This window comes from Larus michahellis, chromosome 3, assembly GCF_964199755.1.
Source record: "Larus michahellis chromosome 3, bLarMic1.1, whole genome shotgun sequence".
Taxonomy (NCBI): domain Eukaryota; kingdom Metazoa; phylum Chordata; class Aves; order Charadriiformes; family Laridae; genus Larus; species Larus michahellis.
In genome coordinates this window covers 131278524-131299824 of record NC_133898.1, presented here as the reverse complement: position 1 = coordinate 131299824, position 21301 = coordinate 131278524, and the positions used below count along the sequence as shown (strand labels likewise).

The 21301-nt window shown below is 58.6% G+C and overlaps 2 protein-coding genes across 4 annotated transcripts in view; both read left to right on the top strand.

Annotated features, from left to right (window-relative positions):
* Nucleotides 1–8535, top strand: part of RAB10 (RAB10, member RAS oncogene family) — a 48343-nt gene extending 39808 nt beyond the window's left edge. Inside the window, exons 3-6 of the mRNA XM_074582287.1 lie at nt 274–412; nt 3587–3676; nt 4191–4292; nt 6342–8535. Of these exons, the coding sequence (XP_074438388.1) occupies nt 274–412; nt 3587–3676; nt 4191–4292; nt 6342–6425 (415 nt within the window). The 3' untranslated portion in view covers nt 6426–8535. The remainder of the gene's footprint in view (nt 1–273; nt 413–3586; nt 3677–4190; nt 4293–6341) is intronic.
* A 2861-nt stretch (nt 8536–11396) lies between these two features.
* GAREM2 (GRB2 associated regulator of MAPK1 subtype 2) lies at nt 11397–20261 on the top strand. 3 transcript variants are annotated; one of them, XM_074578409.1, is made up of 6 exons: nt 11397–11543; nt 13593–13733; nt 15647–15777; nt 16438–17553; nt 18248–18411; nt 19184–20261. In XM_074578409.1, exons 1-6 carry the CDS (start codon nt 11432–11434, stop codon nt 20034–20036), a joined length of 2517 nt encoding a protein of 838 aa, XP_074434510.1. In that variant the 5' UTR covers nt 11397–11431; the 3' UTR covers nt 20037–20261. The 3 variants fall into 3 exon arrangements, with proteins under 3 accessions (XP_074434510.1, XP_074434511.1, XP_074434512.1); XM_074578410.1 differs by lacking the exon at nt 13593–13733; XM_074578411.1 differs by lacking the exons at nt 11397–11543; nt 13593–13733 and adding an exon at nt 14723–14786.
* The last annotated feature ends 1040 nt before the right edge of the window (nt 20262–21301 follow it).

Below are 21301 nucleotides of genomic sequence, written 5' to 3'. Positions count from 1 at the left end.
TAAAATCACAAAGAGAAACTTCAGACCCTCGATTCTGTACCCTTTTGAGCCTGGCTTACTGCAGCTTGTCCTTTCTTCTCTGAGTGTTCAGCTGCATCTGGGATGGAGTGGACCTTCTTTGAAGCTGCTGCTGATGCACGTTGGAGTGTCTCCTACGGTTCTTCAAAACATTGCACGTCCCAGTATACTGGGCCATACGCTTGTCTAATAGATATACCGTGCTGGTTTCTTTAGAGCTTGCCTCTGATGCGTGCTCTTGTCTGTTTTCCACAGGGACACAGCGGGGCAGGAGCGATTTCACACCATCACCACCTCCTACTACAGAGGTGCCATGGGGATCATGCTAGTATATGACATCACCAATGCCAAGAGCTTTGAAAACATCAGCAAGTGGCTCAGAAACATAGATGAGGTGAGTAATGTCTGTAAGATCCCACCATCCAGCTGTTTGCTGTGACCCGTAGAGCATGTGATGAGTCCCGCAGAACTCAGCTTCTGGATTGCAGCTTCTGCGTCTGTCCTGGCAGAAGGTGTAAATTAGCACAAGGGTTTGGGTGCTGTTCCTTGGCTCTCCTCCGTCCCTCCCTCAACTCTCCCTTCAGCGATGGCATGAAGGATCACAACGCTACACAGGTGTCCTAAAATGTCAGATCATACATGAGCAGAGTTTGTTTCTGGCTGGAGAATACTTGGAGGTAAGGAATACATCTTGTAGGAACTGTGAGCTGCAGTTTTCAGGAGGAGCTGCTGCCACAAGGGGGTGTGCAGAGGAGCAGCGCAAAGCCATAAGCTGTAGAGCAGCTGTAGAATATGTCACTTCTAGTACTAGCCTATTTTATAAGGACAACTATGTAAATCCTCAGAGATAACTAAATCTGATCACCTCTGCTCCCTCAAAATCGATGTCATGAAATATTTGCAAGTTTATTGTGGCCGTTGCAGGTAGCGTGGCAAACTGCTGGTGTTGGATTTAGCAAATGACTCAAAGCTGCCCAGCTGACGTTTGTCCTTGTTAAAGGAGAACCAAACACGGAGCTTGGTAAAATTCCAAGCAAGGCCAAGTGAAGCAGGAGAAACTGATGTGGAAACATTCAGTGCCTGCACCCCCAGGAGTTCATTCTCTGGGAGTTCTGAGATGTTGGAGAGCAGCGCAACTGTTAGTTCTTGCTTTTGTTATGCTGTTCCCAAATGGAATAATTGTTTGGATTTTCCGGCTTCGTTGTTTTGCTAGAGAGCATGAAGATGGCCCTGTAGAACTGAGCGTCAGCAGATGGGTGCTGTCAGGCATTGCTAGCTGAAGCACTGAGGCTGGCGAAAGGTTATTACAGAGCAGAAATGTGATATTGGGACTTTAATTCCCCAGCGTGAGAAATGGGAAACTATACTGTTCATGGAAGGATACGCGTTGTGGTGGGTACCGCAGGGGAGGAAGTAAAGGAGCACAGGAAGAGGCTCAGTGATGAGTTGAATGTAAACTTGAAACCAAGGCCTTTACATGCTGCAGTTGCCTTGTTTAAAAAATTCAGTAGTATCCAGGAAGTTGAGTAATTCATGTGAATGTCATTCATACCATTGTGTCCGAGAAGTGAGCGGTTTTGCTGACCTCATGTTTTCAAATCTGTGTCACACAAACCTCTGCAGCGGATTTCAGGTGTGTTACGAAGGCTGCGTGGTTACTGCAGTTTTATAAGGGATATGTGACACCTTAGGAAGCCTTTTTCATTATGGAAAAAGCTCACTAATGGAGTGCATCTGCAGAATCGATGGGTGAAGTCATCCTCTGAGGTTCCAGTGCAGTGTTGAGGCTTCTTGCTAGAATGTGTGCGGCTGTCACCCGCTCTTGTACGGATTATTGCAAGTGATAGTTGGGAATGAAGTAACGAAGTGCTGTGGTTTTACAAGGTGATGTTGCCGAGGGTATTCTCTCAAAGAGGAGAGTTTTCAATAAGCAAGCTGGAATTCCTATTCCTTGCCAGGCGGCTCTTATACAGGATACTTTAAGCCTTAATTTAGAAATAGCCAAGACACCTAGAGGTGTTACACCTTCATCCTTGCTAAATGCGTGATAATTTAAAGTTCACACGTTCTGCAGAGGTGTGCTATGCCGTGCACTTTCGCTTTGGGCTCGTAGGAATTAGTTAAGTTGCTCAAGTGCCGAGTTTTATACGTTGGGGCTGGCTGTATTTGAAAAGTCTGTTGCTGCCTAAGCAGTGTTGTGTGTGTGCATGAAAAGTTAACGTTTTCAGAGTCTTACTCGACATGATATCTTAATCTACCTTTGCTGTCTGGTTGCTCTTCCTCCTTGTGAGCTGAAGGAAAAAACTGGGGGTGGTTCTCCTGAGGAATGTGAAATGGGTTATTACTGTAAGCAGGAGTACTGGTACGTGGATCTCTTGCCTCTGTAGTTCTATTAATAATGCTACCGTAAAGTAGTGTTAAGGCTGTTGGAGTGAAAGTAAATTCAGATTAGACTTTCCAAGAAGCTTCTCATGGCAGGTTGCAAAGTGCTTCAGTTATCCACTTAAGTGATGCCTTGTGCTGTGGCTGCTGGAACTTTCCTGCTAATCTGGTGGATATCTTTGGCGTGTTCTTTCCTTGCTTTGATGGATATTGGCAGGACGACAATAACTGAACAGCCCAGGCTTTTCTGCTCGTTCGGCATTCCTTAGGAAAGCATTGGCATTGGCACTCGCGTTTGCCTTACAGAGCTGATTCCCTGTGTATGTGGTCCTGCTTTTCTTTGGGTCCTGAGCATTAGCGTGGTGCTTGCTTCAGCTTTCCCTTTGTGTTGTCCTGCTGCGCGTTTGCCTGGTATATAGTCTGCGTGCCACTTCACTGCTTGAGTTTCTCAACTTCTCTGTGAGGTCCTTAGCAGATAGGGCTAAAGCACAAAGCTGACCTGTGGTCTTGCTCTGATGGCGACATCAGAGGAACAGCGTGATGCTAGAGAGCTGTAATTTTCCTTTGTTAGTTAACTTGGTAACTCCTCTAAACGAAATTACAGGCAAAAAGGGTTTTTTACTAACTTTCTGGTTATTTGGCTTTGTGGTGGTTGAAAGCATGGTTGCAGTTGTTAAGGAGACTTACCTGTCTACAATAAAACTATGCAAAGGACCCCTTAAACATCAAAAAAACGGTAGCATCGGCTGGAGCCACTCGAGTGCATGAAGCTTGGTTGTTGGCAGCTGTAGACACGGGGCTCTTCTTGTCCCGCCATGTTTTGTAGCAGCATTTCTGTAAGAAGGGTCTGGGCTGCAGGACAGCACGTTGCCTTTTTCGTAACGGAAGACTTCACCCTTAAATTACAGAAGTGAAAAGGAAGGGGGAAAATAACTGGCATTGTGGTGGTGACAGAGCTGTGTCAAGCCCGTAGCTGTTGTCTCATTCCACTCCCAGGGATACGAGCAGCTTAGTCCAAAGGCACTGTCTGAAGACTGGTTTCTAGCAGTCTTTGTTAGGACTTGGGAAAGTGCAGGACACCAAGACCTGTAAACGTTAGCCTGGACTTCAGGCACTCCACAAAAGTGAAATAGATATTTACTGCCTGCTGGGGGAGATTGTAAGCCTGTCTCTTGTCTCGTTTCAGCATGCCAATGAAGATGTGGAGAGGATGCTGTTAGGAAACAAGTGTGACATGGAAGATAAGAGAGTTGTCCCTAAAGCAAAAGGCGAACAGGTAAGTGTCGGGCAAAAACTTGCTTATCAAAGTAAGCACATCAGTGCCAAGGCTTCACCGTCTCCAGGTGCTTGAGATGCCACAAGGGGATGTGCCAGGGAACGAACAAGGTGGCTGCATTTGCTAGCGGTTTGTAAGCCTAGGGAACGTTTTCTCAGAAGTTGCAAAGAACTGCCACGAATGGAACAAGTTCAGCTGCAGTTTCTGCTTTCTTTGATAACTAAAATTTTTCAGGCATCCTTGAGGTTACTTACCATGCGACAGGCTTGTACGGTCTCTGTCGTCTCATGTTCAGACATTGACTTGTGATTTAATGCACTTTAATTGCTGTTTCTGAATCATTAAGTTCCAAATATTCCTTTGTGACACTTTGTCTCGCTAGTACTTCTGACACCTGCTATGGCTGAAAGAGTATCACATGCTTATAAATGCCGCTAATCCCGAAGTTATAGTGGCACCAATGGAATAACTTCACAGAAATGCTAACCTTTCTTTCTTTCTTTTTTTGGTTTAGATTGCTAGGGAGCATGGTATTAGGTTTTTCGAAACTAGTGCAAAAGCAAATATAAACATTGAGAAGGCATTCCTCACATTAGCAGAAGACATTCTTCGAAAGGTAGGTGCAACATCCTGAAATTTCAGCTCCTGTTGCTTTTGATGTTCACATGAATTGTTGCAGCTTTTGACTTGGGCATGCTAAGACAAAGGAGTCACTAAAGGAGGACTGTTGTACACCTGAAGCTTCTAAAGCTTGTTTGATGTTTCGTTATTGGAGGGGTATTATCTAGAGAGACTAACAGACATCAAAGAGCCAAGGAATGTAAACTCGGAGTTATTTGGCCCTTAAACTCGTGGTTGTGTTGTGCGCGTGCGTGGAGTTAAAACATTTCATTTGGCGTGGAAGAGAATCGTCCTTTCCTGCCACCATCTCCATTGATACACAACACTAAGAACCGCTAAGCGCCTGTTGGGAAGGGTTCAGGTGGGGTTGACAACAGATGAACGAGATCTGTCACTTCTGCCTTGTTTCCAATGATTAGCCCTCTCGGCTTCTGCATTTCAGTGGAGGCTTTGTTGGAAGGTTATATCAAACTGAGAGAAGAACGTGGATCACCAGTTCTTGCTGCTGCTTGGCTCCCCCTCGCGAATCGTAGAGCGTCCCATAGACAGCTGCAATTCCTGCGGCCCGCACCCAAATCCGTGTATGCCCAGAGCTACGAGATACCGCTAGACTTGCATCCCTGATGCCTTTCATGAGCAGAAAAGGCATCGGCTTCCCATAGCTGCCACTCTTGTTGATTGAGCTGGGCTGGATGCATGGGTGGCTCCAGGGCTGGTTCCAGTTAGTTGATGTGCTCCCGTAGCCAAGGACTCGCTGTACCCAGTAACCCCCACACGGACACATTCCTGCTTACGACCAGGTCGTCCCTCTCCACCACTGGAACTCCATGGATCTCAAGAGACATGGGTTGGCCGACCATAGCATACGTGCTTTGCTCCTAGTCGAGGGACCGTACATGGTTTTTCTGTGCCCCAGCCCCGTATCAAGACCCCCTTCATCACTGCTTCTTCTGAGCGTGGTTGATAATGGCATCCCGGTTAGTCGGTTAGAAGTTCAGTGCAAGGTCAATGCTGAATCCTTTCACAACCCTTTAAATGTGCATCTGCTCCACAATGTCTGGTTCGCCATTGTGCTTCGGACTTGTTTGTTAACCGGTTTTTCATAGAATAGAATCACAGAGTGGTTTGGGTGGGAAGGGACCTTAACGATCATCCAGTGCCACCCCCTGCCCTGGGCAGGGACACCTCCCACCAGCCCAGGTGGTTCAGGTTTTTGGCAAGCTTTGTGTGAGAAACTGCATGAAAATCCAGTGTTTAGCCTTCAGTAAACAGGAGCTCAGGCGAGCGAGTCTTACCGACTCTTTTGACCTTTACATTTTTATTTTGGGCCTCGATGTATTTACCTGAAGAAGGCAGGGGGGTAGCTTTTGCAAGGCTGTGCCGAAGGGAATAAGAAAAGGAATATGGGGACTAAACTGCACTATTCTGATGGATGCTTAGGTTTGTTTCTAGCCGGCTGGCAGTAGATGTTAGCAGCTGATCAAAACCACTCGACTTGGGTTTTTGCTTTGGTCCAACCGAGTTTCCATCCCGTGACGCAGACGAGCCTGTTTTGTCCGCTGCCTCGGCAGTCGGCGTCCCGGTTAACTGGAAGGCGGATGCTTTTGAACAACCCCTCTTTATCCCTAAATTACTCTGTGGGTTTTTAAGGTCATTAGTTCACATAATTTAACTCCAGCGTGTGGTGTTGTACGCTGTGACTGACGTAGCCGAGTGTCGGCTCCAAGAGCAGCATCTAGAAATAGTTTGAGTTTACTTTGGGGTGGTCCGAGTCAAGAAGCTGGGTTTTTTCCCAGCTTTCCGGTTGTTGTTTACTTAAAACGAAACAAGAAAAACCCAACCGTAAATTGGTTCGGCATACTTCTGCTGGAGGGGGAGGAGGGTTCCCTACGTTTCTGGGGAGCTCTTTGCCCTTAGTTTATTCGTAATATTATTTTGGTGATGAAGTCTTTTTGGAGGCCGCTCTCTCTTCAGCTCTGAAGACTTTATTTCAGAATGTCTCGAGAGTCATCTAACTTCTTCTTTTTCCCTTGTTTCATTGCAGACCCCTGTAAAAGAGCCCAACAGTGAAAATGTAGATATCAGCAGTGGAGGTGGGGTGACGGGCTGGAAGAGCAAGTGTTGCTGAACCTTCTCCTATATCACCAATCGCCATCCACCGCCCCTTTTTTCTCGCTGCAAAACAAACCACTCTGCCCGTTTTTAACCTTAAACCAATGTTTTTGTTCCTCATCTTAACCAGCTCCTGTCTCCCTTTGTTTCTCCGTTTAGGACAGCTTGCGTACTATAATTTTTCTCAACACCATGTATAGGAAAATCATCTCCGTGACTTCATTTTTTCATGTACCTGCTCAACTTACCACTACGTTTTGGTTGTATTATAGTCCCGTTCCTCCTGACATTAAAACATATAGCAATCATATTCAACTCTCTTCTGCAAATTGTATAAGAATAAAAGTTAGAATTAACAATTTATTTTGTACAACAGTGGAATTTTCTGTCATGGATAATGTGCTTGAGTCACCGTACTCTCTAGACGCATCAGCAAAAGAGCCAGGAAAACACTCATTTTCGCCTTGAGTATGTGAATGGGGTTTATTTTGTCCTGTGCCTTATGTGGAAAGGAACTTTTTGTTTTCACTCTCTTTTTTTTTTTTTTTAATTTCTTTTCTTCTGGTGGAAGCATGTGCAGGAGACATACCATCCATACTTGACCATTTTAAAATACTGAACTCTTTCGTGATTGCTTTCTGTAATTGTTGGTGTAACGCATCGAGGACAAAGGGTGGTGCGAAAAAAAAAAATATTACATTTACTCTGCTGTGTCTCCTTTTTGGTGATCTAGCCATTCAGAACTGTTCCCGCTGCCATTTTTTTCCCCCCCTCACTTGCGGCTCTTTCCTTTTTGCCTGCATGCTGCTTTTATTTGCATTTCTTCATGGTGTGATGTGTTAATTAAAAGGATGGCAACGTGGTATGTTTGCCAAAAACTTTAATACAAAGCACTGAGTTAGCTTTCAAGGTAAAAATGTTGAAGATACCTACTAATTTCCCTCTAGCCGATGTCGGTTCACTAGTATCTCTTCTCTCTCCTCCTGCATAGCCGTTGGGTTTTATGATATGGAAGAGTTATTTGCATGCACTAGTTTTCTATGGAGGGTGATGTGGTTGTCTACTTTATGTGTATGAATATAACATGCCATCCCCAAACTGACAGCAGTTAACGTGGACTTTTCAGTTCTCTCTTCCTGTTTTAGCCGCTCCAACAAGCTCTTCGCTGGCCTGCCCGAAGGCTGAGCGAAACTGCGATTTACGAAAAACAAACAAAAAGTTGGCAGTTTAATTTATTACCTCCCTGAAAACTTCCCGTTTCCCGGTGTTGAAAGCGGAGTCCGTTGGTCCTCGGGTCGGTCTCGCCGGGGGCGAGGGGGTGCCAGCAGGGCTGCCCAGCCCCCCCGGGCGTCACCGCAGCTCCCCCGCTGTCACCGCAGCTCCCCCATTCCTGCCAGGAAGGGGGTGAGGGACAACCCCTGTCCCCCCAGCGCTTGCGCGTTCGCTTGCCTCGCGTTTGAAATACCCCGGAGGAGACCTGCCCCGGCCAAGGACAAAAAGAGATTGTTTTTTGAATAGATGCTTCTTCCTCCCCAGGCCTCCCCTTCTCCTTTAGAGTCGGCCAAGGCCCTGCCTCGCTCCTGCCCGCTTGGCTTTGGGGCCGTCTCCGGTCAGTCACTGAAGTAGTACAGAACGCTGTGGTTTAATTTTAATGAAATGACGGTGTTTTAACATGGGACTTCGAGTCTTGAATGCCTTCCCCTGTCATGACTTGACCGAGGTGTCGTCTCCCTTTTCCCTCTGTATTCCGGTGTTTTGTCTCGGCGCGTGTTGCCCCTTCCCAGGCCAGGGGCTCCTGGGGCCGGGCTGGGCGCTGTGGAATACGGCCACCTTTTGGTTAAATCTGCACTTTCTAATGTTATCAAAAAGGGAAAAAAAATGGAGAAATATACATCAAGGGTTGTGTTGTTGGTGTTTTTTGTTTTGTATGATCCTTGTTTTAAACATGAGCTTTTTATTTGCTTCCAGGGGCGCGGCTCCCTCTGTGTAACCCCCCCGGGATCCCTTGTAGTCGCTGTGTTTGTTGCAAGCCAACAGGTAGAGGACAGGCCCCTGGCTGGTACTACTCGCTCCCACCTCCCTTTCCTCTGCGCCTTCCCCAGTTAATAAACGGAACTCTTTCTACACGGCCTACTCCTGGTCCTATGAAAACCGTGAGTTTTAACCGCGGGGCTTGGCTTTGTCTTGTGTTGGTGGAGTGCAAGGCCCAGCCCAGGAGGGAGTGAGCAACAAAAGTCGATACATATGCTAAAAAGGAAAAAAAAAAATAAAAAATTTATAATAATAATAATCATGTTGGAGGAATTTGCAGTAACTTTTATTTCTAAACTCCCTGCTAGCTTAGCACACTAACCGCTTGTGAAACCTGCCCTGCCCTGGGTGTGGGATCCAGCCGAGAGAAGGATGCGGCAGCAGCGTTCCCCGCGCCAGCCCCCCTGCCCGCCGCAGGAAGGCTCAGTGCCACCGTTCTGTCACGGCACAAAAGTTATAACTTGATTAAATTGGTCACAATAAACGAAAAGCCGGGGCTGAATCTCTCCTCCAGGTGTGTGTTAACCCCCGGAGCTGCCAGGGCCGAGCGGGGCAGGGGGAACCGCGGCGCTTCCCACTTGGACGGTGGAAAAACAGCATCAACTTAAGGTCTAGGATTAATTCCCATGCCTACGATTTTTTACTTAATCTTTTAATATTTTTGCTACTCCACTCTGGCTTTTTATTTAAAACACATTCTTTTGTACCACTTACTGTATCAAATTGTATAAAAGATCACTGTCCCATTCTTGGTCATACCAAGAGCAAATAAAAGCTTTTATAAACTTGCATTGGTGACTTCCTCGGCCCCCTTAAATTCCCTCCGCGATGTCCCCGCGAAACCTGGCGAGTGCAGGCCGGGCTCTTCTGAGGAGTCTGTCTGGTTTTCCTATAGAAAAGGCTGTCCTTTTCTGAGGGCGGGGTGGTACCAAGTCCGACGGCCCCAGCGTGGACCCCCCTGGCTGGGGGTACCTGGTCTGTGTCACCCAGCCCCGCGGAGAGGACCTTTGCCATCGCATTGATGGAAAGCGGCTGTTCCAGCCCTCCCCTCTCCGCACCCGTGGGTCCCGCTGTGGATGCGAGTTACGGGGGGGGGTTCCAGCTCCCCGAGAGCCCCAGCACCCCCCTGCCTTCATTTCTGTCCTTTCCCCCCCAGCAGCGTCCCTTCGCCCTTGTGGCTCCCCTCTCCCCAGCCTCTCTGGGCTCTCCCGCAGCCTTTGGGGGACTCAGCCCCCACAGAAGCTCGGCGAGGGGCCTGTCCCCGTCCCCATGGCGGGGGCTGGCAGAGGGGGGACGCGCTTCTCCTCCTCCCCTGCCGCTGCCATGGTGTCGGTAACCGGGAGAGGGTGTTTTTGTGCTGCCTTTGCCAATGAAGCCGCTGCCAAGGCTGCGCCTGGGTCCCCCTCGCAGGGAGTGGGGCTGTGGGGGGCAGCACAGGGACCCCAAACCCTCCCCGTCCCCGGGGGCTGCTCGGCGCTCTGGGCTGGGGAGGGACGGGCTCGGCGCCCCGGCTTGGCCGCTGCTGCGAGGAGCCGGGGCCTGGAGCACCGCCGTGGGGCTGGGGGTCACAGCCATCGCCAGCGGGGGGTGGTCGGGGAGAGGGGACGCGGCAGGGACCTCCCATGGGGGACACCGTCCGGTGACTCTCAGGGTCCCGCTTGTCGGTGTCATCCCTGGCAGTGGGTCTTGAGGCTTTCCCCATCCTCCTGCTGCTGTATCGCCCCTGCTCCGTCCCCATCCCTGCTCCATCCCTGTCCCTGCTCCTTTCCCATCCCTTCTTTCTCATCCCTGCCTCTTTTCCCATCCCTGCTCTGTCCCCATTGCTGCTGCATCCCTGTGCTTGCTCCTTTCCTATCCCTGGTCCGTCCCCATCCCTGGTCCATCCCTGTCCCTGCTCCTTTCCCACCCCTTCTCCATCCCCATCCCTTCTTTCCCATCCCTTCTCCGTCCCCATCCCCTCTCCGTCCCCATCCCTGCTCCTTTCCCATCCCTTCATTCTTTCCCATCCCTTCCCCATCCCCCATCCCTGCTCCTTTCCCATTCCTGCTGCTTCTGGCAAGTTTTTTGTGTCCCAACCCCCTGGGGCTTTGCCCCGCAGGACCCTGCTGCTGCTCCCATGGCACCTTTGGTGTCCCTCCGCCCCGCTCACCTGCCCCAGGACACCCCCCCCACCTCCTGCACCGAGACAGGCCCTGGAGGAGGGGTCGGGGTCTCCGGCACCCATCGCTGGGGGGCTGCCGAGCTTTGCCTGGGGGTGTCCGGGGGGGTGGTCCCCGCTCCGTGTGCCGGTGCCACTCGTGGCTCAGGGCTGTGGGGTGTCCGGGGGGGGGGGGACATCGTAGCCCCCTGGCTCCTTCGGGGTCCTCCGTAGCCCCCTGGCTCCCCGCCTCCCCCGCCGCGACCGTCTCGGCCCCTCCAGCCCTGGTGTCTCTCCGGGAAACCCCCGGCTCGGTCCCAGCCCCCCCCGCCCCGCACGGCCCCTGCACGGCCGGGCTCCAAGTCGCCCCTCGACCCCTTCCCTCGGCGGCCGAAGGTACCCGAGCCCCCCCCCGGCACCCCCGGAGGGACCCGGGATGGCCGGGATTATCCCCCCGGTACCCCCAGAAGGACCCGCGGCGGCCGGGCTGAGCCCCCCGGTACCCCCGGGCGAGCGGCGGTCCCTCCGGACGGCGGCCCCATCCCCGGGGGGCAGCGTTTCCCCCCCCCCGGGAGCAGCCCCCCCGCCTCGGGGGGTCCCCGCCGGGGGGATGCCCGGCCAAGGGGGGGTCCCCGCCCGCCGCCTCCCCCCGCCCCCGCCGCGGTGGGGGGGGTCCCGCCTGCCGGGGCGGGCGGGCAGGAGGGGCCGGGGGCGGGCGGGGGGCGGCTCCCGGCTGCCCCGCTCCCCGCCGCCCCCCCGCCCGCCCCCGGCCCCGGCCCCGGCCCGGCGGCGGCGACGGAGCCCGGCGCGGCCGCCCCCCCCCGCGGCCCGGGGCCGGCCTGAGCCGCGATGCGATGGAGAAGCTGGCGGCGGGGCTGGCCCGGCTCCGCTGGAGCCCCGCGGCGCTGCCCCTCGACGCCATCGTCAGCCAGTGCCGGCTGCCCACCCTCGTCTGCCTCGGGCAGGGTGAGCCGGGGGCGCCGGGGGGCCGGGGGGCAGGGCGGGGGGGAAGGGGGGATGAAGTACACGAGGGGAGATGAAGGCTGGGGGGACGAGGAGGAGGAGGGAGGAAGGCTGGAGGGACCAGGAGGAGGGAAGGAGGGAGGATGGAGTGATGGGGGGGAGGAGGAGGAGGGGGGAGGGAGGAAGGCTGGAAGGACCAGGAGGAGGGAAGGAGGGAGGATGGAGTGATGGGGAGGAGGAGGAGGAGGGGAGAGGGAGGAAGGATGGAGTGATGGGGAGGAGGAGGAGGAGGAGGAGGGAAGGAGGAAGGATGGAAGGACAAGGAGGGGGCGGGGGGAGAAAGGCTGGAGAGACCCGGAGGAGGGAAGGAGGAAGGATGGAGTGATGGGGAGGAGGAGGGAGGAAGGCTTGAAGGGATCAGGAGGTGGGAGGGAGGCTGGAGTGATGGGGAGGAGGGAAGGAGGAAGGCTGGAGGGACAAGAAGGGGCGGGGGGGGGAAGGCTGGAGGGAGGAGGAGGAAGTTGGAGGAATGAAGAGGGGGAAGGAGGAAGGCTGGAGAAATGAGGAGGAGGAGGGAGGAAGGCTGGAGGGACCAGGAGGAGGGAAGGAGGGAGGATGGAGTGATGGGGAGGAGGAGGAGGAGGAAGGAAGGCTGGAGGGACCAGGAGGAGGAGGGATGAAGGCTGGAGGGGTGAGGAGGAGGAGGAGGGAGGATGGCTGGAGGGACAGGAGGAGGGAAGGAGGCTGGCGTGATGGAGAGGAGGGAGAGAGGAAGGCTGGAGGTAGGAGGAGGGATGAAGGCTGGAGGGATGAGGAGGGAGGGATGGAGGGCAGAGGGATGGGGATGAGGTAGGGATGAAGGCTGGAGGGGTGAGGAGGAGGGAGAGGGGAAGCCTGGAGGGGTGAGGAGGAGGAGGAGGGAGGAAGGCTGGAGGTGCGGAGGAGGAGAGAGGAAGGATAGAGGGATGGAGAGGAAGGAGAAATGGTAGAGGGAAGAGCGAGGAAGGCTAGAGGGATGGGGAAGAGGAGGGAGGAAGGCTGGAGGGAGGAGGGGGAGGGAGAAGGGAAGACTGGAGGAGGAGGAGGAAGAGGGAGAGAGGAAGGCTGGAGGGATCAGGAGGAGGGAAGGAGGGAGGATGTAGTGATGGGTGGAGGAGGAGGAGGAGGAAGGAGTAAGACTGGAGGGACCAGGAGAAGGGAGGGGGGCTGGAGTGATGAGGAGGAGGGAGGAAGGCCGGGGGGCCAGGTGAGACATGACGGGGGACCAGGGGCTGCCTCCCACCCGGGTCCCTGGGGCTCCTGCCCCGGCTCCGATGCGCTGCCCGGGCCAGCACCCGGGGGGTGGGGGGCAACTGCTGCCCCCAGCCATGGGGACCCTCTGGAGCAGGATCCAGCCCCTCCAGGATAGGATCCATCCCTCCGGAGCAGGATCCATCCCCTCCAGAGCAGGATCCATCCCCCCCCAAGCTGGATGCTTCCCTCTGGAATAGGGTTCCCCCTCCCAGGTCCATCCCCTCGGGAGCAGGGTCCATCCCCGCAGCTGGGTATTCCCCTCTGGAATAGGGTTCCCCCTCCCAGGTCCATCCCCTTGGGAGCAGGGTCCATCCCCGCAGCTGGGTATTCCCCTCTGGAATAGGGTTGCCCCCCAGATCCATCCCCTCCGGAGCAGGGTCCATCCCCGCAGCTGGGTATTCCCCTCTGGAAGAGGGTTCCCCCCCAGATCCATCCCCTCTGGAGCAGGGTCCATCCCTCCGGAGCCGGGTGGGTGCTGGGGTGGGTGCCATGGCGGGGGGGGGGCGGTGGGGGCCCCTGTGCCGGCCTCAGCTCAATAAACTTCTTGTTTGCGGCGGCTGCAGCTTTTCAGGGGGGACAAAGAAATTGTTTCCCGGGCAACTGGCGGCTCTTGGCAGCGGCACCTGCTCATCCCACCATCCCGCCGTCCATCCCGCCGTCCATCCCGCCGTCCCTCCGGCCGCCCGCCGGCCACCCCTGGGTGCCGTGGGGAGGGTGGGGGGGTGTCCCAGGGGTGGTGACAGCCCCGTCCCCCCGCAGGCGAGCGCGTGGAGGGGGTGAGCGCCCAGGACGTGCTGCTGGTCCACTCCTGCCGGCAGTGGACAACGGTGACGGCCCACAGCCTGGAGGAGGGACACTACGTCATCGGCCCCAAAATCGACATCCCGCTCCAGTACCCAGGTGGGGGGGCCGGGGCGCGAGGGACCAGGACAAGGGTGTCGGTGTCCCCAGGGGCAGCAGGGTTCGGGGTCCCCCCCGCTGCCTCTGGCAGCTGAACTGGGGGGGCTCCAGCGTGGCCCAGTCCAGAGGAGACGCTCTGGTTTGGGGGCTGCTCTCTGCCCCCCCACCCCCATGCCAGTGCCCAGCCCAACGCCGGGGGCTGCGGGGGGACGGGCTGGGGATGGGGACAGGGCTGGGGGTGGGGTTGGGATGGGGAAGGGGAAAGGATGGGATGGGGACAGGGACGGGATGGGGACAGGGACAAGGATGGGATGGGGATGGGGATGAGGATGAGGACAGGGATGGGGATGGGATGGGCCTGGGACAAGTATGGGACAGGGACAGGGATGGGATGGGGACAGGGGTGGGATGAGGACAGGGGTGGGATGGGGACAGGGGTGGGATGAGGACAGGGGCGGGATGACGACAGGGACAAGGATGGGATGGGGATGGGGATGGGGAAAGGGTTGGATGGGGACAGGGATGAGGATGGGATGGGGACAGGGACTGGGATAGGGATGGGGATAAGGATAGGGATGGGATGGGGACAGGGGGAGGATAGGGACAGGCACAAGTATGGGACGGGGATGGGGACAGGGATTGTCACGGGGACAGGGACAGGGATGGAGATGGGATAGGGACAAGGATGGGATGGGGACAGGGATGGGGTGGGATGGGGATGGGATGGGGACAGGGACAAGGATGGGATGGGGACAGGGACAGGAATTGTCATGGGGACAGGGTTGGGTATGGGTATGAGGATGGGTTGGAATAGAGACACGGATAAGGATGGGACGGGGATGGGGACAGGGACAAGGATGGGGGCAGGTATTGTCGTAGGGACAGGGATGGGGTTGGGACAGGGACAAGGATGGGATGGGGACAGGGACAAGGATGGGATGGGGCCGGGACAAGGAAGGGCCCGGGGCCGGGGCGACGCAGAGGAAGGCGCTGCGATGCCGGCGGCCGCCGTAGCAAGAGCCTTAATGACGGCTCTAAGTGCTCGCCATGGCGGTAATGAGTCCTGCTAATAAATAAGTAATGGGAAACGGAGCGGGGGAGGGGTTAATCGCCCCGTCCCACGGGGGCCGAGGAGGGGAGCGCCGGGCGGTGTGTTAACCGGCCTTGGGGGGCTCGGCCATGCCCGAGCCGGCTTTGGGGGGCTGCTCCCGGCTCCAGCCTCTGCCGACCCCCGTGTCCCCAGTGCCGTTGGCGCGTCGGGGGATTAATATTCCCCTCAGGTCCGTCCCCGCCGAGCCGATGCCAATGGCGGCGTTTTTGCTGCCAGGCACATTCCACCCCCCCCAGCTCCTGCCTTCGCCATCGCTGCTGCTGAGCCACCCCGTCCCCTCCCAGGTCCCCCCCGGTGGCTCTGCCCCCCCCCCCCCCCGAGGTGTGGGGCAGAGGGGGGTTGTGGGGCCCTGGCAGGACCAGGACTGGGTTTTGGGGGGGCAATGGGGGCTCCCTGTGGTTTTGGCCGCTCCGCCGGCCCTGCTCCAGGAGGGTTCCTCCATCCTCGGGGCGTTTCTGGTCCCGGCAGCTCCCGGGGGTGCCGGAGTGACATTGCCGAGACACCCCACGTGCGCGGGGCTTTGTGCTTTGTCCTACCCCCCCCCCTCCCCCCCCCCCCCGCGATGCTGCGTGTGCGAGGGATGGGTATTGGGGGGGGGGGTCTGGTGTCCCCTTGCAGCACTTGGACACACTGGGTGAAGCCCACAGAGATGCCTCTATAAAATGTGACAGGGACCCCAGGCCAGTCTTGGGGGCGGCTGCCCCCCCGCAAAGGGCCATGCTGGCCCCAAGGTGGGTCACAGCAAGTCCCCGTGGCCAGGCCCTGGAGTCGGGCTCCTCTCACCACCCTGGGTCCCACACAGGGAAGTTCAAGCTGCTGGACCAGGACCGGGACATCCGTGAGCCTGTGCAATACTTCAACAGCGTGGAGGAGGTGGCCAGCATCTTCCCAGACCGCGTCTTCGTCATGGAGGCCATCACCTTCAGCGTGAAGGTCTGTATGGGGACAGCAGAGGACAGTGGTGGGACAGAAGGTGAATGTCAGGGAGCGGTCATGAGGCAGCAGGGGATGGTGGTGGGACATTGGAGATAGTGGTGGGACACCAGGGTATGGTGGTGGGAAGTGGGGTGTGGTGGTGGGACATTGGGAGAGGACAGTGTCCCAGCAAGGGATAGTGGTGGGACATTGATCAAGGGTTGGTGGTGGGACAACAGGGATACGTGGTGAGACATTGTGGGTAGTGGTGGGATATTGGGATGGTGGTGGGACATTGGAAGAGGACAATGGGACAGCAGGGGGTGGTAGTGGGACATCAAGAGTTGGTGGTGGGACATCAGGGGATGGTGGTGGGACATTGGGATAGGTCGTGGGACATAAGTTATAGCGGGGGGACATCAGGGGTTGGTGATGGGACACCAGGGGTAGGTCGTGGGACATCAGGGATAGCAGTGAGACATCAGGGGGTGGTGACGGGAATCAGGGGGTGTTGGGGGGACACTGGGGGTCCGTGGTGAGCCACTAGGAGAGAACAGTGGGACGGCAGGGGAGAGCGGTGGGGCATCAGGGCTTGGTGGCGGCACATTACAGGATGGTGGTGGGACGTCAGGCGATGTCCAGGGCAGCGGGTCCCATGGTGGGGCTGTGCGGGGGCAGGTGGTGTCGGGGGAGTTCAGCGAGGACAGCGAGGTGTACAACTTCACGCTGCACGCGGGGGACGAGCTGACGCTGATGGGCCAAGCCGAGATCCTCTGCGCCAAGACGGTGAAGGAGAAGTCACGCTTCAACACCATCCTGCGGAAGTTGGGCAAGGCGGCGCCGGCGGCAGGGGCCAGGCAGGTGAAGGGCAAGATGCCCTGCCTGATCTGCATGAACCACCGCACCAACGAGAGCCTCAGCCTGCCCTTCCAGTGCAAGGGCCGCTTCAGCACGCGCAGCCCCCTGGAGCTGCGGCTGCAGGAGGGGGAGCACACCATCCGCAGCATCATCGAGAAGGTGCGGCTGCCCGTCAACGTGGCCGTCCCCAGCCGCCCGGCGCGCAACCCCTACGACCTGCACGCCATCCGCGAGGGCCACTGCTACAAGCTGGTCAGCATCATCTCCAAGACGGTGGTGTTGTGCTGCATCCTCCGCCGGGACGAGCTGGTGCCTTTCCATTTCCTCCTGCTGACCGACATGCCCCGCTTCCAGCTGCCCGAGGGGCTCCTGGCCGGGGACCCCCAGCTGGAGAAGCTGCTGCGGGACAGCGCGGCGTATTGCCACGACCGCTTCAACCCCGACGAGTACTCGCGGGCCGTGCGGGAGGCCAAACCGGACTTCTCGGAGGAATGCACCAGCCCCCGGCGCCTGCGGCTCTGCCTGCCCGCCTGCGCCCGCGACGAGCTCAGCCAGCCCCTCCAGCGCCTCTCCCTCTGCCCCTGCGGCACCGGCATCCCCCGGGAGCCCGCCGCCCGCTGCCAGGGACCGCGGGGAGCCGGGGGGAGCACCCCGCGCCCGCCCCTGCCCGACTTCCCCGACCCCGACCGGGAATACATGACGCCCGACTGGGCCGAGCCCGAGTTCAGGACTCAGGAGCCGCTGGAGATCCCCTACGAGGAGCTCTGGAGCAACCCCGGCCCCGAGGGATGCTGCGAGGCGGGCAGCGGGGCTGGCCGGCAGGACCTCCTCTCCTTCGGGGCCGTCACCCCACTGGGGTCCCCGCATCGCCCCGGCGTGCCCGGGGACGAGCGCCGCGGGGACACCCCGCCTCCTGTGCCACCCAAGTCGGAGGCGGTAAGAGCCACGGTCCCGTCCTCAGGGATGGGGAATGGCACCCCGGGGGTCCCGCCTGCCGCCCTGGCCGGGGGCAATGCGTGGGGTAGCCGGGGGGTGTGCGTGCGAGCCCCGGCATGGCCATGGGCAGGAGGTGCACAGCCCAGGGCCATGCTGTCAGCCCCACGGCATGGCCAGTGTGACCCCCAGCTCAGGTGCTGCGGGGTTCTGGGCTGGGACCCCCAGTTCCCTGGCTCTGGAGTCACCCCCCCCAGCTCCGTAGGGTCACCCAAATCCCCTGGGCTCCCCAGCACCACGGGGTGCCAGTTCCCCAGGGCTCCCCGTCACCAGGAGGTACCCAAATCCTCAGGACACCCCTGTGCCATGGGGTCCCCAGCACTCTCTTCACTGTGGGGGTACCCAAATCCTCTGGGCTCCCCTGCACCCTGTTTTTTGGAGTCCCGAGGGCTCCCCTGCACCGCGGGGTACCCAAATTTTTGGGTTCTCCTTCATTGTGGGGGTACCCAAATTTCTGGGATCCCTGTGCCATGGGGTACCCAGTTCCCTGGGGCTCCCCCACCCTGTTGGTACCCAGAGCTTTGTGGCTCGGCCGGGTCTGGCTGCCCCCAAGTCCCCCATCGCCACCTCCAGCCACGGGGTCCTGGGGGCAAATTCCCTGGCACCGGGGGCCTGATGGTGCTCACCCCGCTTCCAGGTGAAGGAGGAGTGCCGGCTGCTGAACGCACCCCCCGTGCCGCCCCGGGGCGGCCGACCCCCAGCGCCCTGCAGCCCCCCGGCACCCCTGCGCTGCCCGAAGCTGGCACCTGTTCCCTCGCCCAGCCCCAGCCTCTCCTACTACTCCTCGGGGCTCCACGACGGGTGAGTGGCTCCAGCGCGGCCGGGGATGCTGCGATGGGGACGGGGTGGTGGGCTGACAGCCTGGGGACCGATGTACTTGCATCCGTGGAGTGATGGTGGTGGTGGATGAGAAGCTGGCCATGAGCCGGCACCGTGCGCTGGCAGCCCAGAACCCCCCCGCAGCCTGGGCTGCATCCCCAGCAGCGTGGGCAGCAGGGCGAGGGGGGGATTCTGCCCCTCTGCTGCGCTCGGGGGAGACCCCCCTGCAGTGCTGCCTCCAGCGCTGGGGCCTCGGCACAGGAGAGACACGGAGCTGTTGGAGCGGGGCCAGAGGAGGCCCCGGAGATGCTGGGAGGGCTGGAGCCCCTCTGCTGGGAGGACAGGCTGAGAGAGCTGGGGGGGTTCAGCCTGGAGAAGAGAAGGCTCCGCGGAGACCTTCCAGCCCCTGCCAGTCCCTCAAGGGGCTCCAGGAAAGCTGGGGAGGGACTCTGGAGCAGGGAGGGGAGCCACGGGACGAGGGGGAAGGGTTTTACACTGGAAGAGGGGAGATTGGGATGAGATATTGGGAAGAAATTCTTTGGTGTGAGGGGGGTGAGCCCCTGGCCCAGGTTGCCCAGAGAAGCTGTGGCTGCCCCATCCCTGGAGGGGTTCAAGGCCAGGTTGGCCGGGGCTTGGAGCAACCTGGGCTGGTGGGAGGTGTCCCTGCCCAGGGCAGGGGGTGCCACTGGGTGGCCTTTAAGGTCCCTTCCCACCCAAACCATTCCATGGTTCTCTGGTCCCCTTCCTCCGGCAGGTCTGTCCCGCGGAGCGGCAGCGGCTCTCCCTCGCCCGACGCCTACTCCCTGTACTGCTACCCCTGCACCTGGGGCGACTGCAAAGCCGGGGACCCCCCCGGGCGCCCGCTGCCCCCCGCCGCCCAGCCGCCCCCCTCCTCCTGGTCGGACCCCTGGGCGTACGTCGAGGCGGGGGCCGGGGCGGGCAGCGGCTGCTCAACCCCACTGCCAGGGGCCGAGCCCCCCCTGAAGCCCTACCGCAGCTGCCCCCGCCTCAAGCCCCCCCAAAAACGTTTTGCCCCCTTTGGGGCTCTCAACCCCTTCGCCGGCCCGGCCGAATGGCCGGAGAGCCCGGAGTGGCCCAAGCCGCCTTCGGCTCCAGCCGCCCCCTCCTCCTCCTCCTCGCCAGAGCCCTTCGCCCCCGTGGAGGAGCCGGCACCCCCCCCTCGCCCCCCCAAAGGCTTTGAGGGGGACAGTATCGTCATCCGTGGGGCGGCCCCGCTCTCGCCTGCTGTCCTGCGTGGGGCCGAGGGTGGCGTCACCCGCGTCTACCTGGCGCAGGGCGTCATCGAGGTGCCACCAGCGGCGCGGGGCGATGGGGGGGCCCCGCCGGCCGCCCCCCGTCCCAGCGGGGACGGCTCGCCCTGGCTGCCCCCCGCCGACCTCTCGGCCCTCTCGCTGGAGGAGGTGTCCAAGTGCCTGCGCTTCATCGGCCTCTCCGAGGACGTGGTCAGCTTCTTCGCCCGCGAGCGCATCGACGGCAGCATCTTCGTGCAGCTCAGCGAGGAGATCCTGGCCGACGACTTCCGCCTCACCAAGCTCCAGGTGAAGAAGATCATGCAGTTCATCAAGGGCTGGCGCCCCAAGATCTAGCCCCACGCCGGGGACCCCCCCATGGACCATGGTGGGGGGTCCCCTCAGCCGCTTGGACCACGGCTCTGGCTCTCCCCGCTCCTGTCCCCTGCCCCACGGACTGGGGGGTTCCTCCTCCCCGGCAGCTCGGCCCTATTGCCCAGCCCTCCCTTCCTTTCCACTTTAACACTGGACGGTAATTTTGGCCCAAAGGGGCTGGAAAATACTGGAGTTTGCGTTGACTGGTTTAACTTAATCCTTGTGGATTAGTGTAATAAACATACGGGAGAAAAACCAGCCAACGGAGAAGGCCCTTGGCACAGGGAGGAGAGGGGAAGGGGCTTTTGGCAGGGATGGAGGCTCCAGGGGTTGCCTCCACCCTTGCATACCATTCCCACCTCGTGGGAAGGGTCCAGTGTCCTCCATGCAAGGGAAAGGAGAGCCACAAAAAATGATCCAACGGCTGGAGCCCCTCTGCTGGGAGGACAGGCTGAGAGAGCTGGGGGGGTTCAGCCTGGAGAAGAGAAGGCTCCGCGGAGACCTTCCAGCCCCTGCCAGTCCCTCAAGGGGCTCCAGGAAAGCTGGGGAGGGACTCTGGAGCAGGGAGGGGAGCCATGGGACGAGGGGGAAGGGTTTTACACTGGAAGAGGGGAGATTGAGATGGGATATTGGGAAGAAATTCTTTGGTGTGAGGGGGGTGAGCCCCTGGCCCAGGCTGCCCAGAGAAGCTGTGGCTGCCCCATCCCTGGAGGGGTTCAAGGCCAGGTTGGCCGGGGCTTGGAGCAACCTGGGCTGGTGGGAGGTGTCCCTGCCCAGGGCAGGGGGTGGCACTGGGGGGGCTTTAAAGGTCCCTTCCCACCCAAACCATCCTACGAAAGCATTGCTCCGGGATCTGCTCCGTGCTGCCTGTGCCCCAGGGGATGTCAGGGCCCTGGAAGGAAGCTCCTCTGCCTGATGGCGAGGTGCCCCCAGGGCCCTGAGCTCCCCAAACCCTGCTCTGCACAGAGCTCGATGGGGCCATAGCAACAGGAGGGGCTGGGAACAGACCTCCCCGGACCCAATTCCAGCTCTTTGGCCACGTAAAGGGATCAGGTCTGCCTCGTACATGGCTCACACCCCACAAGCACAGCTGCTGCCCAGCCCTGCACCCCCTGCCCAGGGAGGGCTGAAGGCTGGTTACCAGCTCCGCCGGCAGCCCGGTGCCTCCCCCAGCAGAGGAGATGATGTCTCAGCCCAATTTTGTCCCGGTAGCTTTGAGAAACAAGCACAGACATGACGCGAGAGGA

Coding starts and splice junctions, on each gene's coding strand:
- GAREM2 (XM_074578409.1), top strand. CDS start 11,432: ATGGAGAAGCTGGCGGCGGGGCTGGCCCGGCTCCGCTGGAGCCCCGCG. Junction 13,734..15,646: donor CATCCCGCTCCAGTACCCAG/GTGGGGGGGCCG, acceptor GGTCCCACACAG/GGAAGTTCAAGCTGCTGGAC. Junction 18,412..19,183: donor TCCTCGGGGCTCCACGACGG/GTGAGTGGCTCC, acceptor TTCCTCCGGCAG/GTCTGTCCCGCGGAGCGGCA.